Source organism: Protopterus annectens, chromosome 10.part0 (assembly GCF_019279795.1).
Source record: "Protopterus annectens isolate FY-2018-M chromosome 10.part0, PAN1.0, whole genome shotgun sequence".
NCBI classification, from domain to species: domain Eukaryota; kingdom Metazoa; phylum Chordata; order Ceratodontiformes; family Protopteridae; genus Protopterus; species Protopterus annectens.
This window is the reverse complement of record NC_056744.1, coordinates 318,672,989-318,695,599: the sequence shown is the minus strand read 5'-3', so window position 1 is coordinate 318,695,599 and position 22,611 is coordinate 318,672,989. Positions and strand designations below refer to the sequence as shown.

General features: G+C 43.9%; 1 protein-coding gene across 1 annotated transcript in view; it reads left to right on the top strand.

The window, feature by feature from the left end:
* CCHR10.PART0H1orf112 (chromosome chr10.part0 C1orf112 homolog) overlaps positions 1 to 22,611 on the top strand; it is a 2,885,111-nt gene that overhangs the window by 264,003 nt on the left and 2,598,497 nt on the right. Inside the window, exon 6 of the mRNA XM_044086752.1 lies at positions 11,703 to 11,843. Coding sequence (XP_043942687.1) covers positions 11,703 to 11,843 — 141 coding nt within the window. The remainder of the gene's footprint in view (positions 1 to 11,702; positions 11,844 to 22,611) is intronic.

The window sequence follows — 22,611 nt, the reverse complement described above, 5'->3', positions numbered from 1 at the left end:
AGAGCCTTGAGTAAACTCCTTGGCCTTGCTCTTGAGTTGGTACCCTTGAATGGCTCTCATGGCCATGAGAGCTGTAATTTGTTTTTGAGCCTCTACCCTTTGATTTTGTGGCAGGTTTGGCATTCCTCTTTTTATTGGCAAGGTGTGAAAGTGGAATCTGTATCCTCGTAAAATTATGTCTAGGACCCATTTGTCCTTTGTGACCATGTGCCAGTTGTCTGCAAATAGTGCTTTTTTTCCCCCCAAGGGGGCTGACAAAAGAGCTTTGTTTGGCCAGCTGAGGTGCAAGTCATTGAGTTTGCCTTCTGGTGGGTTGAGACCTGTCTTCTCCTCCCTTCTGGGTTGGAGTGCCCCATTTGCGAGGTTTATACTGGGCTTGTGGTTGTCCTCTGCCCCTTGGGCGCCTGTATTTATCCCTCTGAAGTCTGTCAGTGGCTGGAAAGGACCATTTTTTTGTTGGCCAGTTTCTGCTGAAGCGAGGGGGTTGTACTTGTAGGAAATCTTTGACTGTCTGCATTGATTTCGCCTTATCTTCCATTTTCTTTAAAACTACTTCTGCTTTAACTCCAAAAAGAACATCCTGCTGTAAGGGAGCATCTAGTAGTTTTGCTAGAACATGATCAGGCAGACTTTGTTCCTTTAACTAGGCATGCCTACGTATAACTGATCCAGTGACAGCTGCTCTGCAGGAGGCCTCTAAAGAATCAAACCCACATTGTAAGGTATTTTTGCCCACCTGCTCGGGGGCGTGCAACAAATCATGTACTACTTTCAATTCAGATTGTTGAGGGAGGGAGGTTATCTTTTGTTTTAACTGAGAGATCAGAAATTGCTGACACTTAAGCATATGAAATTGACAATTTAGTGCTCTCATAGCTAAAGTGGCTGAGGTGTAAACTTTTTTCCCCCACCTGTCTAGTGCTCTTGAAACCCTTTCAGAAGGTACTGGATTTTTAGCCATGGAAGCTTTAGCCCCCTTGGGACCCTGGGAGATAGTCTCTGGGTCAGCTACTGGGCTTTTGTAAAGGAATTTGTGGGAATCAGGTACTCTGTAGTATCTGTCAGGCTTGGCTGGGGCAGGAGGTAGAGAGTCTGGGTTGAAACTGGATTCTAAATAGACATCATCCACAATGTCCAAAACAGAAGGGATGGCTAGAGGTCTGTGTTGGTGGAGCAAAAGAAACTCTCTGAGCCTTTTCTTGGAATCGGAATAATCCTGACCTTCCCATTGAAAATGTTCCCTCATAGTGTGTAAAGTTTCCCCAAAAGAGTAGTCTTCAGGAGGGGAAGCTGAGGGAATAGAATCCTCAGCATCAGAATCTTCATAAGGAGAGAAGGAATAGTCTTGGTCCTTGGAGGAATCTGAAGAAATAGACAGTTGCTCAGAGGAAGCAGAATCTTCCTCTTGTCTAGGCTTTTTGTCAGGGCAGGCTGAGAGAACCCCTGATAAGAGAAATCAAATCTTCAGCCATTTTGAGCATCTGTTTATTAGGCATAGGGCCTTGAACAGGAGACTGAAGTGGAGTCTTTTTTGATTTAGAAGGAGTCTTCGACTTAAAAAACGTTTTGACTGTAAGAGTCGTCTGTCTGAAAATGCCTTCAGAAACCGATGGCGTTTCAGAAGGACCGACGTCCTTGGAAGGTAAATCGTCGGAAGGGCTTGAAGTAAAAGGCTGTGTCGGCCTAGTACATTCCGTCAAAATATCCGTAGCGGTCTCGGGTTCCAGAACTGCGGTAGTCAGGGGTTGCGTCAGAGCCTCAATGATAACCGGAGACCAGATAAACCGAGGCCTCTGAATCGGGCTTAGGCCTGGGCTGTCGGTCCTTGTCCCTGCGCTTTTTGTGCACGCCGGTAGTCGGTAGCTCCGACGGCATGTTATAGTTTAATTTTCTACCAAAATAGTGTTGTGCAAAATCAAATCGTCTTTTAATAGTATGCTTATTAAATCTAGCACAAAAATGGCAAGAAGTGACGTCGTGATCAGGGCCTAGGCAAGGTATGCAATAAGAATGAAAATCCTTATGAGGTATTTGCTTCCCACAAGAAATACAATTGTTAACTTTTTCTGACATTGGTCTGAGGCAAGAAAAGTTTCCCCAACGGGGTACTTAGCTTTATAGAAGACTTCGGTCTGAAATTCAAATTCGCCAATCTCAGGAGTCGGCCGACCGGCACTTGCGAACTGCTAATGCTTCGGGCACCGCGCGGCAAGAAAGACTGAAGAAAATGGCATCGGTTGCAATATATGTACCCCTGGTGCTCTGACGTCAGGGATGAGGCGACAGCAACCGACGTCGGACCAAGACTTTGGAAATCCGGCAGACTGCGGGACCGCCTGACGACAGGATTAACCCAGGTGTGATGACTGCAGCAGGGTAATACGATGAACATCTGGTCTGCATGCTTTAGAGGTGTGACAGATTTTGGCAGTGGGTTAATAACTGTCCTGCACATTAGTGGAACTATTTCAGAGGTTAAGGATGAGTTAGTTACCTGCTGAAGTAGGTTTGTCATGACTGAAGCTACTGTTTTCAGGAAGCCTGTATTCAGTTCTCCGTGACACAAGGTCCTTTTTTCCTGCAGTCTGCGTATGAGGTTCTCAGTAGTTGTGTTTGAAACAAGTCTAAAAATAGAGCCTGGAAACAAGCTATGTACTGGCATTTGTTTCATCCAGAACTATACCAGGCTGAGGAGAATACCGGTGCTGCCAAGGGTGGGTAATTTAGTATATTTAACCATCTTGTAAATTGGACTAGGTTTAACAAGTACCTTCTTTACTAATGTAGTTAAGTCCAAGGCTGGTGAACAGAAGAGAATTCTGCTTCAGTGACCTTGTGCATTTTTGCACTGTTTAGCAGTATCATCCAAGGGGCCATCTATCAGATGTCTTTCAAGACTAGAGTACTCATCCATCATTGACAACAGATCTGTTTAAACCCTTAACTGGAATGTTTCTTCCTCTGGAAAGACTTCATTTATTTTTTGCTAAATTTTGCCAAGTTAGATGCAGCCAAGCTCCGACATCTGAACAGTAATCCTTCTTAATCTTTTTCCTCCATGAAATTTGAGAACCAAAGAGAGGAAAGAGTGTGTTAAGTCAGTGTGAAATGCATAATATCCTTCAAAAACACTTTTGTCATAGTATCAATAGAGATTTGCAGAGCCCTGAGAAAGACCTGCCTTCTTATACTTACAGATGACATTGCTGACGCATCCATGGGATCATATGCATGTTTAGGAATGTTCATCATATTGATCACTGCTGTAGTAGCCTTGTTATATGGGTTGTAGTTTGCCAAGGATATAACAGCCAGCCAGCTTTCAAAGCTTCAGGGTACATTCCACACACTCGTACAGTCAGTCAGCTCAAGCTGAGCTGACTAAAAAAGGCAGGTTTGGGTGCCAAGAACTTCAAAGTTTTCCTGTGCTGAAGAGTACGCTCCTTTGGTGCTTTCAAATGGGGGCAGTAGAATCCTTCATTCCCTTGATGTGCACAAGCAGGTTATATTTTACTTTGATAAGACAGAATCATACATTAAAGTAGACCAGCTGTATTTTGCCTTCACAAAAGGAACCTGTAAACAAGTAAACGTTGTAAAGGGATTGCTAACTGAACTGACTTTTGCTGCCATTACCATGGAGAACCAATCCCTAACAGTCAGGTCCCACTCTTCCAAGGCTACGGCTGCACCACAGCCTTTCTTGGAAAGGTTTCTACACAAGGGGAGATGTATGCCTGGCATACAGGGCATTGTCAGACCCCACTTTGATGGACCTCCTACATATCCACAAAACAAACAGTACCAGAACTGCCCATTCTAAAGACGTAAACCTTGCCTGTGATATAAATAGGACCTTCTGGAGAGATTGGTATGTATCCCAGAGACTACCCCGTCTAGGGACCAAGCTCCCCATCCATGTGAAGCAGAGTTCCTACCTAACCCAATTCAAGTGCAACTTGGACAATTGGATGGGAAACTGGAAATTCATCCCTGTTTTGGCACCTATGTCTCTAATGCAAACAGGTAACCTGTAAATAGTTCATCTCCATGCTAACACTTATCTAGGGTATCAGAACTTGTCAGAGATTTGGGATGCATGGCTAGGCTTGAAAAGGCCCTTGTGGTTGTTGACCTAGTAAACACCTATGAACCTTAAGTCATTTAGGAGGCAGCAACCTGCTCCTCTGTTCAGACATTTTTCCAGACTGCAACCTGGCGGCAATGTGTAAGGCCATGGCAGGATTTGCAGCTGCTCTTCTGCAAGGATATTATCTTCTGGTGTGCTAACTAGCCATCCACTCAACTTGTCCTAGCTCCGGGAATATTCCCAAGAGTCACTACTGTGTTAGTGACCTATGAAGAACATAGTACAGTTGTGTTAGGTACTTATCGTAATTGTAGATATTCATTGTTGCAGTACCATTTATTTTATTCATTTGCAGTTTAAATGGGAAAGTCCATTGGGCCTAAAAGAGCCCTTTCTCAATGGAGGCCCAGGGAGAAAAGCTCCAGAAACAATCTTACAAAAATTAAAAAGTATAAAAGCTCACACAAGTATTACATTATATAAGACAGAGATATTGAAAAATAAAACCTTGTGCTGAATGGCATTCTTTCCCTTCTACCCCTCCTCGGTCTGTTTTTCTAAGATTGGAGTGTATATCCTTTCATCCTGTTATCCTTCCCCCTCCACTGATAGGTTCATAGGGTGGTACTAGGCTACTGGCCGTAGGGCCTATACAAGCCCAGCCAAAAAGGTACCCTGGCTTTTGCCACCCAAAAAAAATATTTTCCTGTGCCACTGTCAAGCAGAGCCACAGAAGTGATCCCCGGGGTGAATTTCCTATTTCCCATCCAATCATCAGGATTTTTCTTGAACAGTGCTAATGAGGAGCTTGCTTTGATATAGATACGTAGTTTATTCCAGAGTATGGGAAGTCTCTGGGACAGGAATCTATCCCTCTGGCATGTTCTGTTTATTGTGGTGACAAGGTTCTAGTCCCTAGAGCGTGTAGCTTGGAGGGATTGGGATTTCTTTAAGTGGAGCATGTCCAACAGCTCTGGATTTGACATAGCTTTGTATGTTAGGCAGAGATCACCTCTGAGTAGGCGATATGCAACGGAGTAAAGCTGGAGTTTTTTGAGACAGTCTGCGTAGGGCATCTGTTTGAGGCCGGTAATCCTCTGTGAGGTATTTCTGCGGCCTTTCCAGTTGTTGTAGATGTCTTGTGAGGTACATACCAAAAGGGGCGTTGTACTCTATAATGGGTCTAATGAGTGATGAGTAGAGGGGAACAATGACCTCTTTTTTTCTGGATGAGAAACCTTTTGTGATGAGGTGTGCCATGTAGAAGGATTTCCTGACTACTGTGGAGATGTGATTGTCAAAGGAGAGACTACTGTGTCCACCTGTGTCCCAAGGTCTCTCATCATACTTTTGGTGTTAAGTAGACTACCGCCTATGTGGTAGTTCATGGGTACAGAGTTTTTACCAAAAGGGATGACTATGCACTTTTTGTCATTGAGCTTGAGGCCATGACTTTGATACCAGGCATCTGTCTCAGTGAGGCCCTTTAGTAGGATGTCCACATCATTAGGAGTTTTGATTATGGCTCCTAGCTTGCAGTCATCTGCAAATTTTGTTAGCCAAATACCTTCTGTGTTAGCCTGTACTTTAGGAGAGGACCTAGGACTAAACCCTGTGGTACTCCACTTGTCACTGGTCTGAGGTTGGATTTAAAGTCTGCTTTCACAGTGTGGGTTCTGTCAGTGAGCCAGTTGGCAACTCATCTTGTGACATAGGGATTTATACCTAGTTTAGTGAGTTTATCTATAATTCCAGAGTGGGGGATGGTGTCGAAAGCCTTGGTGAGATCTAGATAGGCTGTGTGAACCACCTTACCCTCATCTACAGCTTTGGTGACTGCTTCAAACCACCTTACTCTCATCTACAGCTTTGGTGACTGCTTCAAAGAAGTCTATCAGGTTTAGGATACATAATCTGCCTTTTACAAACCAGAACAGGGTAGGGTCCAGAGTTTGGAGATTACCAATGTCATTGTTTATAAGTTCCATGATGATACTATGTTCCATAGCCTTGCAGACCAGGCTCGTCAGGCTAATGGGGCAGTAGTTCCTGGGGTTCATGGTGGCTCCCCCTTTGTGGAGTGGAATAACCGTTGCTGTGCGCCAGTCAGTGGGCACAAAGCCAGAGGTGAGGCTATGATTGAACATGGTACTTAGGTCGGGTGCCAGTTCTGTAGTTCATGTAGAAAGCAGTCTGGGATGTTGTCCAGTCCCATGGATGCTGTGTTCTTGGCTTTGGAGAGTTTTTTTTACCTGTGCATCCGTGATTACAGGAACTTTGCATTCTTCCGGTATAGAGATGGGCCCTTTAGGGGATAAGAAAGGGGTAAAGTTAGCACTGAACCTATCTGCCAGGATGTCGGCAATATCATTTGGTTCTGTATATTTAGTGCCATTGTGCTGTAACTCAGAGCAGATCTGAATGTTGCCATTGAGATTCTTGACATAGCTATAGAATGCTTTGTGGTTGTCTTTAGAATCAGTGGTGAGTTTGTTTTCGTAACTAGCTTTGGAGGATTTTATGAGGGATCTCAGCTTCTTACTGAGGCTGACCACGGAGTTCCTCCAATCATGGGATTTTACTCTTTTTTGCAGCAGTTTCTTTCTTCTGTTGTAGAGTTTGTTTATGGCAGGGGACCACCAGATTGGCTTCCTTTTTTTGGAGGATAGCATCTTGGTTCCGTTAGGGATTGCATGATCCATGCACTCGTTTAAGTGCTTATAAAGTGCAATTGAGTAGGATTCAGCAGTCATACCTCTATTGTCCGTCAGCATGGGTGTCATGAAGTTTGCCACTTCTGTCTTAAGAAGCTTGAAGTTGGCTTTGGAGAAATTTTATGGTGTTTTCCCTAATGGGGGGTGGGATGTGGATATCTAGGGTGGTTTGCTTGTGGTCAGATCTGACCGAGGAATTGACCTCTGGTATGGGACATAGGTTGCCCATGTTGGTAATGACCAGGTCTAGGGTATTGCTGCCCCTGATGGGGGTGTGGATAAGTTGATCCAAGGCGTTGGAATTTATGAATTCCAGAAAACGTTGAGCGCAAGAGTTGGTACATGAGTAGTTTTCTCAGTTAATGGTGGGGTAGTTGAAATCGCCCATTATTAGGGTGTTAGGTTGTACCCTAATATTTTCCAGTGTATCAAGAAATGAGGAGTGGGAATCCTGGGGCATGTTGGGGGATCTGTAGCAAGCTACAATTTGGATTGCAGTCTTGCCCAGAGTTAGTTGCACTTGGATAATCTCGGATGCATTATGCTGAGCAACTAGCCTGGAGGTGTGGATATCCTTAATGAATGTGGACACGCCTCAACCTTTAGTGCTTCGGTCCAGGTTAGGTGGCCGAAAGGTGTGGTATGAATTATAGCCTGGTAATGTAGGGGTGCTCTCTGGAGCCTTGAGCCAGGTCTCTGTCACTGCACAGATGTCTATATTTTCTATTTTAAGGAGTGCCTTGAGTGAGAGCATTTTGAGGTTTAGACTTCTAGCATTAAGTAGCATTACCCTCAGATTTTGCTTGCTTTGTACATGTTACGGTGGTGAATTTGTCATTTGAATCTTGCCTAAAAAAGGCACTATATGGGGTGGCAAGAGCCTTAGCCAGTATCCAGAATCCCAGGGGTGACAGGTGCAGGCCATCTCTGGCAAAGCATCGTGGTTTGTCGATCATGTCATCTCAGGCAGATACTGGATCCTCTTGGAATGATGCCAGAAGCTTAGCCAATTGTTTAAGTCAATCATTTTGTCCTTGTACTGTGGTATAATTCTGGATGATGGCAGGATGCTACTCTGGGCTAGGGTCATACCTGCCTGGGCTACAAGATCGGACAGTTCCTCCATGTCTCTTTTCATGTAATCAAAGGAGGAACGTCTCGGGTCATTCGCACCAACATGGACAATGACAGAGTCATATTTGTACTTGTTGTGGAGTGACCTGAGTGCATGCGTTATGTGGCGGATCCTGGCACCTGACAGGCAGCTGACAGTAACTTTCTCCTTGTTTAGCTTGGTGAGTGGAACATCAGTGTGCCTGACTATAGAGTCACCTATGACTAGAGTGTTGGGTATGTTGTTATGCCTTATGGGCTATGGTAGAGTGGCTCACTGAGTTTGTGGGCTATGTGTCATTTGGGTTGTGTTGAGGGGTGGAGGTTGCTTGCGTTTCTGCTTTGGAGGTCCCTTTGTGTTTTGGTGGTGGTCTCTAATCAAATACCTTATAACCCTCCCTAGCACAAATCTGGGCATGTTTTGCTGCAGATCCTAGGAGAGTGCGATGACAGCCTGTAGCAAGAAAGACCTGATGATGGCACCGGCTAGTTATTGTTTATACCGCTGATGTTTTCCTGGAAGGGGCAGGCATCTGCCTGACTTATGGGGAAAGGTGGGAAATAGCCTCAGGCTTCTGCAGCCAGGAAATCCTAAGAGTGTGGTAACAGTGAATTTACTCAAACATCTACAATTGTGCTAAGTGCCTAACACAGCTGGGCTATTGACTACCACTCTGGACTTGACAAAATGATATTACCTGATGTTTGGATGTTAAAACATTGCTCGTTCTTTTGGATTACATGGTACTCCCAACTATTTCCCAAAGATTGATAGATAAGGGCCTGAAACCTCACTTCCACTTTGTGACCACCTATTTATGTGATGTTATATTAGCAGAGCTAATAATAAACCCGTCTAAAAGTAAAGTGGGCGTGAGAGAGGTTAAGTATTTATGATACATAATAGGATGGGTAATCATTAGACCAAGAAAAATGTGGAGGTGATACAAGACTTGACCAGTCCCAGAGACGAAAACAAAGGCCAAAGCTTTTCTTGACGGTTAGCAAAATACTTTAGAAAATGTTTGCCCCACATTGCCACTGCTGCCTGTCTCTTAAACTTCACCAAAGCAAGGATTCTGAAAAAAATGAAATAAATGCATCTTTCCACAATTAAAGAAATCTTGCTCTGTGAACCTTTACTTGCATTCCCCATCTTAATCTCCCAAGTTTATAGTATATAGAGATGCATTTGATGTAGAACTGGGGACAGTTCCGTGTCAAAGTTTTGATTGATAAGGGGGTGCCTTATTTTCATTCTTAGCAGAAGACTGACCCAAATGTAAACTGTACTTGACCGAGAGTGCCTACCCATTAAATGCGTACTGGAATCGCCTAAGGTATTCTTGTTGAGAGAGTGCCTACCCATTAAATGGGTACTGGAATCGCCTAAGGTATTCTTGTTGAGAGAGTGCCTGCCCATTAAATGGGTACTGGAATCGCCTAAGGTATTCTTGTTGCGAGAGTGCCTGCCCATTAAATGGGTACTGGAATCGCCTAAGGTATTCTTGTTGAGAGAGTGCCCGCCCATTAAATGGGTACTGGAATCGCCTAAGGTATTCTTGTTGAGAGCGTGCCTGCCCATTAAATGGGTACTGGAATCGCCTAAGGTATTCTTGTTGAGAGCGTGCCTGCCCATTAAATGGGTACTGGAATCGCCGAAGGTATTCTTGAGTAAGAAATTTATTGTAATAACTAATTATGCTCCCAAGCAGTGGCTGCATCAGCACAAATCAGGCCATGTAAGTGATGCAGATGGCACTGTCACTGTAGCCTTTTACGTTTATAATTCGGCACAAGCCTGGATCACACCACCACAATACAGATGATCTGTTTAGAGTGTATGGACCATCCCAGTGGCACAAAACTGATGGTTTCAAGCTGATTGAAGTCAAATGTCACCCACAATAGTGGTTCTCCCTATTGAAAGGTGAAAAGTGCAGCAGAATTGCAGTGTCACTGGTGTAACAGATAGCACATTTGCCCTTTGTGCAAAAGGCTGTTGGATTTATTCCCACAGCAGGCAGATAGATAACTGACACTGCAGTGCATCATAAGGGGGGTGTGCTGCACTCCTGAGTGTCCCAGCCTTCAGATGAGACATTAAACCCAGGCCCCGTCTGCTTGAGTTGGTGATAGATGTGATGGATGTAAAAGATCCCATGGCACCCATTGAAAAGAGTAGAAGTTCCCCAATGCCCTGGCTAAATTTCCACTAGTAGTATAAATATCATCTCAGGTCTCCCCTAAAAAGAGGTACTAGCCTAGTGGGACTAAGTCTACAAAGGATAAACAAAATTAAATAAGTAAAGAAAAAATTAGTGTCATGAACGGAACGTGAGAGCCTGTAAACTTTCTCAGTTACCAAATTCCAACAATGTCACCAAAGGAGTACCAGCAGCAAAAATAGCAGATGAACAGCAAATTAGAAGTCCATAGCTAGACAAATATCATTTCCAAAATCCAATACGATATCAACGGTAGTGGTAGGAACGTTCTTTATTCACACAACACTGAGCCTATGTTGTGTGAATAAAGAACGTTCCTACCACTACCGTTGATATCGTATTGGATTTTGGAAATATTTGTCTAGCTATGGACTTCTAATTTGCTGTTCATCTGCTATTTTTGCTGCTGGTACTCCTTTGGTGACATTGTTGGAATTTGGTAACTGAGAAAGTTTACAGGCTCTCGCGTTCCGTTCATGACACTAATTTTTTCTTTATTTCTTGCTATTGGAACGTGTTGCTTCAGCGTATATTTATTTTTCTACTTTACTTGTAAAATTAAATAAGTGCCCTCAAAGGCAAGATTAATGTAAATACTTTCAGTAAATATTTGTATGGTGACGGCATACGACATCTTTTTGAAAAGTGTCCATGACTAACATAAGTGCTCACCAGGTGTCAGCAGTAATGAAGTAAGTGGATGTACAAAAGAGCTAAAACACCCAGATGAAATTTGGGAGTCCAAGGAGCTAACACACCCATAGGAAATTTGGGAGTCCAAGGAGCTAACACACCCATAGGAGATTTGGGAGTCCAAGGAGCCAACACACCCATAGGAGATTTGGGAGTCCAAGGAGCCAACACACCCATAGGAGATTTGGGAGTCCAAGGAGCCAACACACCCATAGGAGATTTGGGAGTCCAAGGAGCCAACACACCCATAGGAGATTTGGGAGTCCAAGGAGCTAACACACCCATAGGAGATTTTGGGAGTCCAAGGAGCTAACACACCCATAGGAGATTTGGGAGTCCAAGGAGCCAACACACCCATAGGAGATTTTGGGAGTCCAAGGAGCTAACACACCCATAGGAGATTTTGGGAGTCCAAGGAGCTAACACACCCAGAGGAGATTTGGGAGTCCAAGGAGCTAACACACCCAGAGGAGATTTGGGAGTCCAAGGAGCTAGCATACCCAGAGGAGATTTGTGAGTCCAGAGCTCCTGCTCAGGAACAGAGATGTATTTCTTTAAGACAGGCTGATGGAGAGAGACCTGTACCCTTTTCTCCAAATAATGCAGAAAAAGACACTTTCATGTCATGGACTTCAAACTCTGCATTTAGTTCCATTAGAAATGCTGTATTTGTGTTTTGTTAAAGACCACAGATCAAGGAAGATCTGCCCTTTATGTCTTCTGTAAGTAAAACTACTTTCGTATAAAGGTGTGGTTTGTTTCACCAGCATTATTTTCCACAGTGTTTTAAATGTATGTATACACAAACACACTTCTACTTCCATATGCTGCATGGATATTGATTCCCCTTTTTTTCCTATATAGACTGTGATACAGTTACTGGAGACCCTGTCTGTGTGCATTCGACATCTCTGTTCCACTCACGAACTGCTTTCGGTTGACAGCATTCATTCCTTGCCCGCCTCCGTTCTGCATATGGTGAAGACTACGTTTACACACTGTAAGGTGAGTTACTCTGAGCCAGTAAAGTTTTTCTAAATCCCATCTGTCTTCTGCATCCAAACAAGCAGACTTCTGAGAGGAACTTCTGTGGCACACTACATGGATTCTTGTATGCTAATGCTTGTTTACGTTTTCACTCTGTAGTTCATGTGTAGTTTCATTCCTTGTAAGTGTTAATTGTCCACAATATTATATTAACGTCTTCGTTTATACTACATTTGGTAGACAGAAATTAATTAAAAAAAAAAGGAGAAAAGGAAAATGTGTTTTGGTTAAAGGGGGATTACAAACCATAATCTTCTCGAGGAAATCCTGTGTTGAGAGACTTCATGTTATAGTTCAGCCACTGATTCAGAAATAGCAGTGCAAGGATAACCCTGACCACAGAGTGGATCAACTCTTTGTCAGTGCAGAGGTATTGGTGGGTTCGTAGGAGTTTGTCAGTATTATATTATCGACCCGGAGAAGTGCTGGTATTGGTGGGTTCGTAGGAGTTTGTCAGTATTCTATAATCGACCTGGAGAAGCTGTATGATCGGAGGCTTATAAGTATATACTGGGCTAAAGGACCACCAGGGCCTATATAAACTTGACCGCACAACCCCACCCAATTGTGTTCCTCTGTATCATGGATGTTTATTAGGAGGAGGCATGTTGGTTAGGAAGTTTCTAGAGGTTATGTGGTGGGAGGGATATGTTAATTTGGATATAGCTACTGTCTGCTTCTGTTTTTCAGAGACATGGGGGTCAGACCCGGGGTGAATTTCTGATTTGCCATCCACTGTTCAGGGTTACACTTGCATAGGGTTAGGGATAGGCTCTGCTTCACATGGATGGTGAGCCTTTTACATAGCATGGGGATCCTCTGAGACACATATCTGTCTTGCCAATGTGTCAAAATTTTAAATCCTTGAATTTAGTGGTACTGATGCTGTTTTTTTCCGGATGTACAAAAGGTCCATCAGAGCTGGATCTGAGGATGCCTTGTTTGCTAGGCATAGATCACCTTAGTAACTTGTATGAGATGTATAGAGAGAGGGCTTTAAGGTAATTTGTATAGGGTAGTGTGTTTATACCCTGGATTCTGTTGGTAAAGAACCTTTGTGGGCATTGCAGTTGTTGCATATGTCTGGTCAGGTACATATTGAAAGGGGCATTGTACTCAGTGATGGACATAAATAACATGCCCAGTGCAGACTGCCTGAAAGCCCTATCCCCTGTATTCTGTCACCTACTGGTTGTTGCAGGGAAATCTATGACTGGAACACAAAGCATTTTCAGACCCTATGTTTATGAACCTCCTGCATATCCATAAAGCAAACACCAGAATTATCCTTTCTGAAGACTTATATCTGGTCTGTGATATCAATAGGGCCCGCTGGAGAGGCAGATATGTATCCCAGAGACTACTTTCTCTGGAACAGGCTACCCTTCCATGTCAAGCGGAGTTTCTCCTCAACTCAATTTAAGTGCAACTTGCACAGTTGGATGGAAACAGGAAATTCATCCCTGGTTTGGCAACCATGTCTCTATTGGACACAGGCAGCCTGTAAATGGTTCATCTCCTTGGCCCCTGCTTGTAAATATTTCATCTCCCATGCCCATGCTTACCCTTATCAAGGATACGAAAATTTGTCGGAGACTTGGGATGAATGACTGGGCTTAAAAAGGCCCAAGTGGTTGCTAGCCTAGTGCACACTTATGAATCTATGATGAGTCCAGAATAAAGTGTCAGTACTTCCTTGGGCCTAGACACCATACCCTTACTTATAAGTTGGTGAGACAGAATGATTTTCTTATTACCTTGGCCACATGTTGGTTAAAGGACAGATTACTGTTGGCATATGTTCCCAGATCCCTGACTACTGGGTCAACTCTTAGCTGTGTTATTGATGGAGTAATTACCCTGGATGGCTGTTTTCCCAAAAGGCACTATAATGCATTTCTTGGCATTGAGTTCTAATCCATGACTTTAGCATCATCCATTTCATCTGTTTTAGACCCTCTTGCAAGATGTTTGTGTCATGTGTGGAATCTGTGATACCTCCCAGTTTGGAGTCATCTGCTAACTTGGGCAGACAAAGGCCCTTGACATTAGTCTTTACCTCAGAGAAGTAGATACCGAATAGGAGTGGTCCCAACAAGGAGCCCTGAGGTTACCCCATGGTGACCAGCCTATTAGTGGAGGTGGTCTCACCAATCCTGGCTTCCTGGGTCCTGTCTGTTAGCCAGCTGGCAATCCAGCAAGGTATACAGGGGGTTTATGCCCAGTTCGGTGAGTTTTTCATCTCTACCCAAGTGGAGCATTGTATCGAATGCCTTAGCAGGTCCAGGTAGGTGGTATGCACCATTTTCCCCTCATCCATTGCCTTGGTGAGCTTCTCAAAGAAGTCCACCAGGTTTAGTGGGCATGACCTTCCCCTAACAACTTTAACTAAGTAACTTACCAGCTAATAATAGACAGTGTATTAGAAAGGGCAAGGAGTTAACAAAAATGACATGAAAATTATTAATCTGGGATGCCCAGCAGCAAAGAAATTATCACTGTCACACATTTATTCATATTGTCATATTTACGTTCATATTTTCATACCTGAGAGCCCTACATGACATTGAGGGGTGTGGTGTGATATGCTTTGGTGGGAGACAGGAAAATTCATTGCCACTGTTGTTTTAGATCACTGTATATCTGAGATATTGCTAGCTGTTTGTGAGTAATTATGACAATAAATAGTATTTCCATAAACCAAGAGACTAACTGTTGTATGACTGGGTGACACCATACATGTTGAAGAAAACTATCTTTCATGCTTGCACTACATGTCACACATCTTGTGAGATTTCAGCCTTATTTGTATTGCTAATTGTACCATTAAACATTTTATATTTCTGTAATTATCTTGACAAACATGCAATTCTAGAGGAATTTCTTGACATGTGAAAGTTTATTTCAACAAAAATGTTTGAAAATGTATATCTAGGTTGTGCAAAATAAATTTGTGAAACTATAGAAAATATAATTTTGGGTTTGCATGCATTATAATGGATTATATTATTTATGGAAAAACTACAAATACACTGACTGTTATCACTATAATGAATACTTCTTAACTGATAGCATTGCTGTTTGTACAGTTTTAATAGTTTTTATTGATTACAAAAATATTTATATTTGTTTAATGCTTTTTAAGTTAATACAATAAATGGGGTCTATATTAAAACCGCAAAAGTCCTTTTCAGCGAATACGTAAACATTGACGCATATTGAGAACCGCGAATACACCGAACGCCCTAAACCACAAAATTCAAAATCTCGAATTGTCATACTTGGCCCTTCTGCGGTATAGCTCCGTAAGGTAAGTGTGCGATAGTTACGGATATTAGTGAGACCCTTCTGTAGGATGTCCATATCATTTGGGGACTCGACTATGGCTCCTAATTTGCAGTCATCTGCGAACTTCGTTAGCCAGAGGCCTTCTGTGTTAGCCTGTACTTAAGAGAAGTAGATACCAAACAGGAGAGGTCCCAAGACTAAACCCTGTGGTACTCCACTTGTCACTGGTTTGAAGTCAGATTTGGAGTCTGCATCTTTTACAGTGTGGGTTCTGTCAGTGAGCCAGTTGGCAACCTATCTTGTGATGTAGGGATTTATACCTAGTTTAGTGAATTTAGCAATAATCTCAGAATGGGGGATGGTGTCAAGCCTTGACGAGGTCAAGATAGGCTGTGTGAACCATATTTCTCTAGTCTGCGGCTTTAGTGACTGCCACAAAGAAGTCGATCAGGTTCAGAAGGCATGGTCTGCCTTTCACAAACCCGAACTGGGTGGGGTCCAGAGTTTGGAGGTTATCAATGTCTTTGAGTTCGATGATGATATGTTCCATGGCCTTGCAGACCAGGCTCGTCAGGCTAATAAGGCGATAGTTGCCAGGATCAGTGGTGGCTCCCCCTTTGTGGAGTGGGATAACTGTTGATGTTAAGTTGTCTATCTCGCCTTCGTTCTTACGGGTTGGGATCGGAGCCGATCCCCTGCTCTGCTCCGACTCGGCCATCTTCAATAGCTCGAGAGCTGTTTACTGGCTCGAGGCTACCCCTTATCCCATAATGCCTAACGATAGCTACCCAGATCTCATTTGCCGCTTCAGCTGCGAGGTGTCGTTTTTCTGGCTCAGGCTCGTATAAAGTTTTTTTGTATAACTTTCTTCACTAGATTTCTACCCTTCCAGCATTTTGTTGTTAACGATAGTATTGTTTTGTGATTGTTAGCTTGTAGTATCCCTCATTTTTCTTGTAGAACTCTAACTTGGAGAGTTGTCCCCCACCCCTCCCTCCTACCTCTTCTTGTTAGGTTAGCCATTTAAGGTAGAGGTTTTTCCTTCTACCTTTCTCTTATAGGCTAGTCGTTTAAGTTAGAGGCTTTCCTATTCTCTTAAAAAAAAAAAAAAAAAAAACCTTTAGCTATAGTCCTTATAGTAGTGTGTTTTTTGTAGACTGTATTTGGCTTCTGGTTGTTATTGTTATAATTGTTTTTCCTTACTTTCAAGGATGTCAAAGGAATCCAAGGTTTCTGGGTTCAAGAAGTGTGACTCATGCTGTCAGAAAATGTCTCTGACAGACGGGCACACTTCTTGTGTCTAGGCACTGTGCACCTGCAGGACTCTTGTTCTATCTGCCATGCCTTTAGTCAAGAGTCCTGCAGGAGCGTAAGAATAAGCTTATCCTTAGGGGTCTTTTAAAACCTCAGGATTTCACCGGCCAAGAGCTCACAGCCTGTGAAATCCCTTAAACCCACTAAGCCGTCGGCTCCAAGTTCAGAGCCATCTTCGGTTCAGGGTTTACCTTCCACATCGGTTCCGGCTGACACCGAGAAGACAATCTCCCCGTCTGCTCCATCAGAGGCTTCGGAGCAGTCGTGGAGCCACAAGAGGCTAAGGTCCCCCTCACTTGAATTGATGTATTCGGCTCCTCTGTCTCCTTTACTTCAGAGCGAGTGCAGTCACCGATCCTCTCACTCCTCTCGGTCCTCTAGGCTATCAGATCACGATGTGGAGAGAGTAGTCAGTAGGTGAAGTCACAGGACTAGCCAAGTTGTTATCCAGCCCTCCTCAACAGGTATCGGCTCCGTCCACTTCTCTCTATGTTCCTCCTCCGACTCCAATGAGTTCGGAGCCGGAGTTTGTTGGGGTTTGAGTAGTGGAACCATCGGCTCCGATAATACTATCTCCTTTGGTTCTGATGTCGGCTCAGATTCCCTCGGTGGTGCTGTCCATCGAGGGATCTGGGCACTGGGGATCCCTCATCCGTTCCGAGGGGGGCGAGTAGCATCAGACCCTTGTCCGACCCTTTTCTCTCCTATCGGAGCTTTGGCGCAGGTGAGCCCGGCTCCTACATCGGCCACAGAGCAGTCTCCCTTGGTGTGGAGAAAGATTCCTATTTCTTTGGAACCAGAGCTTTCTCTGCATCGTGGCAGGGACGCCTTCGATGTCATGCAGAGTATGCTGGCCACTGAGTCAGCTCCACTATTAGCCCCACCGGCTCCATCCCCTGTAGTGCCTGTGCCAACCTCTGCTCCTCCTCCAGGCCCCAAGCATAGGGAACTGATGCTTCAGGACACCCCATTGGGTGTTTCCTCTTCTTCTGAGGCCTCCCCTGATCTCTCAGAGGAGCCCCCTCGGAAGAAGAAGTGCAAGAGGAAGCACATTGACTCCTCTGAGTCTGTCACTTCTGATACAGACTTAGATGAATCAGAAGGGTCCCTGAGATCTCCCTCTGAGGATGTTTACTTTTCGGACATCCAGGAGATGCTCAAGCAGATGGGGAACTGGAATCCCCTAGCCCCTTCTGAGGATGAGTCTGTATTTCTGGATACCTTCGGTTCCCGACCTTCCACCTCCTGGGTGTCTCCGCCTTTCGATCCACTTATGACGGTGGTGGCTCGAAAGGCTTGGTCAGCACCGCATACAGTGGGACCAACTCCGAGGAGACCTGGTAAATTTATTACAGCACCCCAGGATAAGCAGTTCCTTACGAAAGGTGTCCCTGTTGATGCTATGGTGGTAGCAGCAGCCACAAAAAAAAGAGTTAGCGGAGACCTCTTTGTCTGTTCATCCCCCTAACAAGGAGTCTAGGACGATGGACAGATATGGGAAGCGAATGTTCGCTTCAGCAACCTTCTCTATGAGGTCACTGAACTACTTGTGTAATTTTAATCACCTTCAAAGGGATCTCCTTAAAGAGCTCGGAGATGCCTTCCAAGATCCAACAGCAGAGGGACCACAAGCCAAGGTAGCTTCCCAGCTAGCGACACTTAATTCTGTTGTTAACTCCTCCGTGAGGCTCATTTCTTATATAGCCGATGGGGCGAGTAGAGCCACAGGTACTGGTGTGGCCCTTAGGAGGCTTGCGTAGATGCGGCTGTGTAACTTTGCGGAACCCTTTCAAGCGTCCTTCACCAACACTCCCTTTGATGGTTCCTTTCTTTTTGGACCACAGGTTAAAGACACTTTGACTACGTGTGAGCAAGAAGGCAAGACTCTCTCTGCTGTGGGAGTCCGTTTTTCCACTCCCTCTAGACATTACCCCAAGGGTCAGAAGAGTGGGAAGATGTGATTCCGTAAATCCCAGGGAGCCTTGCCTGACACACGTAGTGATTTTTCCTCCAGAGGCAGAGGGGGTAACAACAATAATAGACGCCGCCCTCGTGGCAGAGGGGGTCTGCAGCACCAGGGCAACAGAGAATCCTTCTCTGATAAGCCCTTTCAGCATCCCTGAAGGGTTGCCCGGCTGCTCATCTCTGGAAGCAGTCGGGGTAAGACTTTCACTGTACCCAAAAGCCTGGCGAATTTTAACACAAGACAGATGGGTACGGTCCGTTATATCCGGAGGTTACAAAATTCCCTTCCTTCAAACCCCCTTGCAGTCAAGGAAGACCCTCCCAGATATTCCACCCAATCTGAGGGAGCAAGCAGTAATAGAAGTTTCAAAACTGCTAGAAAAAAGAGCCATCCAGGAAGTCCCTGAAGACCAGCACGGATCCGGAACTTACTCAAGGTTCATTTTAGTACCAAAAACGACAGGGGACTGGAGACCGATTCTGGATATCAGCAGACTAAACAGGTCTGTACGAAGAACGAAGTTTCGGATGGTCGCGCTACAGTCCATTCTACCCTTTCTGGGTCAGGACAATTGGATGTGCTCTATAGATCTTCAGGACCCGTACTACCACATAAAGATGGACAGGCACTCCAGAAGATATCTTGGCTTCTGGCTGGGGGCCAGTCATCATCCGTTCAGAGCTCTGCCCTTTGGTCTCACCACAGCCCCCAGGGTGTTCACCAAATGTATGGCAGTGGTCACGGCTCACCTGAGGCTTCAAGGATTCCAGGTGTTTCCGTATGTAGACCGGCTCCTTACTGCTACCACCAGGCATCAACTCATACAAGCACTGGACTACACAATCCCAATCTGTTCACAGCTCGGCATCATAATAAATTCCGAAAAATCTGCCTTGTTGCCCTGTCAATCTATCACTTTTATATAGGAGCAGACTTAGACACAAGGAATATGTTTGCAGGGATACCACCAGAAAGGCTGTCCACAATTCATCAGCAGGTACAGGTTCTGATGCAGAGCAAAATAATCCAAGTCAAGTACTTCCTTCAAACTCTGGGCTCCATGGCAGCAGCCATTCTCCTAATCCCACTGGCACGCTTTCATATGAGGATTCTTCAGTGGCTTCTGTTCACGCAGTGGTCTTTCCAAGAGCTTCCCATGACATACGAGATCATGATCACGGACGCATGCAAAAGGCATCTTTCTTGGTGGATGGTCACCCCACTAGTTACTCAGGGCAGACCTTTCATACCACCCCCTCCAGTAGCCACAGTGACGACAGATGCCTCCCTGATAGGGTGGGGGGGCATTATCTGGGTAGGACAGTCCAAGGCACGTGGCAACATCACGAGTACCATCTGCATATAAATGTCCTGAAAATGAGAGCTGTGCTCCTGGCATTGCAAGCCCTTCAAGGCTCTCTTCCTCCTGGGACCATTGCTATTCAAACGGACAGCATGTCCTACCCCCCTATGTCGAGAAGCACTCCGGCTTTGGCAATGGGCGATTTCCTCTCAACATTTTCTGATTGAGATGCACATCCCAGGGAGATCCAACGTCATAGCAGACAGGCTCAGCAGAGCTATTCTAATGCCTCACGAGTGGTCTCTGAATCAGGATATTGCAAATCTTGTTTTTTGCAAATGGGGACAGCCTTGCTGTGATCTCTTTGCCACCCCCTTCAACAGCAAATGCAGCAACTACTTTTCCCACTTCTAGGTCACAGACCCAGAGATGCTCTAGTCCACGATTGGCCCCAGGGACCTCTTTATGCCTTTCCTCCTTTCCCTCTGATACCCAAACTTAAACAGAAAGCAATATCGTTAGGTTGCAAAATGATCCTCATTGCTCCCTACTGGCCTTGACGGATATGGTTTCTGTTCCTGCACCATTACCTTCTCAATCAACCCTGGAATCTGGACCTGCATAGATGTGATTGCAGGGCCTCTGCATTCTTCCTGTATAGATATGGGCCCTTTAGGGGGTGAGAGGGGTGGTAAAGTTAGCACTGAACCTGTCTGCCAGGATGTTGTCAATATCAGCTGGTTCTGTAATTTTTTTGCCATTGTGCTGTAACTCGAAGCAGATCTGGGTGTTGCCATTGAGATTTTTGACATAGCTATAGAATGCTTTGTTGTTGCCCTTAGAATCAGTGGTGATTTTGTTTTCGTAGCTAGCTTTGGAGGATGTTATAAGGGATCTCAGCTTATTACTGAGGCTGACCAGGGAGCTCCTCCACTCATGGGATTTTACTCTCTTTTGCAGCAGTTTCTTCCTTCTGTTATAGAGTTTGTTTATGGCAGGGGACCACCAGATTGGCTTCCATTTTTTGGAGGATAGCGTCTTGGTTCTGTTTGGGATAGCACGATCCATGCACTCATGTAAGTGCTTATAGAGTGCATTTGTATAGGATTCAGCAGTCGTGACTGTATTGTCCATCTGCATGGGTGTCCTAAAGTTCACCACTTCTGTCTTAAGAAGCATGAAGTTGGCTTTGGAGAAATTTTACTTTATTCCAGCACAGAAAACAGTATTAACTGATTTATTAAAAGAGCTGAAGTTATTTTCTCGTAACCTAACACTTAAAACCATGTTTAAAAGAAATGTATTTGATAATATGTTTAAACAACCTAGTGCCTTTGTACCCAAGATACATCCCACAGTTGAAACTTTCACTAATGTGTGTGAGCATGAAGTTAGAGAGATGCATGCTAAAAGTCTTGCACCTAGATTTTATAACTTGAGTAAATCAGAAACTGAAGCACTGTCAGTACTAAAGGATTCTCACAGCATTGAAATTAGGCCTGCTGACAAGGGGGTCAGTGTAGTAGTAATGGATAAGGTTTTTTATTACAAGAAAATGATGGAACTTTTGAATGATACAGATACTTATGTTGAACTAAATGTGAGACAAGTACAAGGTATAATTGACAGGATATCTGTATATATTTTTGACTTATTGATTACTAATTATGTATCAGAGGAATTGTTTGACTACTTTCAGATAGAACATCCAACTATACCCAGTATTTATGGTCTACCTAAAATTCACAAAGACATCACACAGCCCGCTATGAGACCTATTGTATCCAGTAAAGGATGGTCCACAGAAGCCATCTCAATTTATATTGAACAAAATTTACAAATGGTCCTAAAATCATGTGAGACTGTACTAAGGGATACAAAGGGATTTCTGCGACTGTTATATAATAAGACCAGGAATATTAATAGAGATTATATGTTTGTGACAATGGATGTCACTTCACTGTTCACAGTGATACCGAATAAATGGGGTATTGAGAAAATACGTGATATTCTGACCTTGAGACAAGTTTTTCAAAGCACTAAGATTAATTTGATATGTGAGTAGCTTGATATTGTCCTATAAAATAATGTCTTTATATTCAATGACAAGTTTTATCTACAGAAAGTTGGTGTAGCAATGGGCACGGCTTGTGCTAACAGCTACGCCAACTTAGCATTGGCTGCATGGGAAAAAGATCATGTATTAAGTGCTAGCAATAAATATGCTGGCAAAATTGTATGGTATATGCGTTTTGTAGATGACGTCTTCCTGTTATGGCATGGTACTAGTGAAGAGTTGCAAGAGATGGTGGAGTACTTACATAGCACCACTGAATTTTTAAGATTCACTAGTCAACATTCCAGGGACTCTATTGAGTTCCTAGATGTTTTGGTTAAGAAGACAGCGTTAGATGAACTTACAACAGGGATGTATAGAAAATCTATATGGAGAAATAGTATCTTACATAAGACTAGTATGCATCCAACATTTGTACACAAAAATGTAGTGAAAGGACAGTATATGAGAATAAGCCGCTTACATAATACAGATGAAGGCTTTGTGAAGTCAATGACTATATTAGAGAAAGACTTCTTAAACAGAGGTTATAGTAAGAAAGACATAAATGAAAGCTCTAAATATACCATTGAAAATAGGGATGGGAGATGTAAACCACTCTTCTCATACTATAGAAGATGTTAAAAGCAAGGAAGATCATGATTTTAAAGTTAGATTCCCTATAACTTATTTAAGTGACATCAGAAGGTTCTGTAATATTTTTGAGAAGAATTGAAATGTTTTATTGTCGGATCCTGACTTGAGAGAATTGTTAGAAGGTAGACCCAGCTTTTCATTT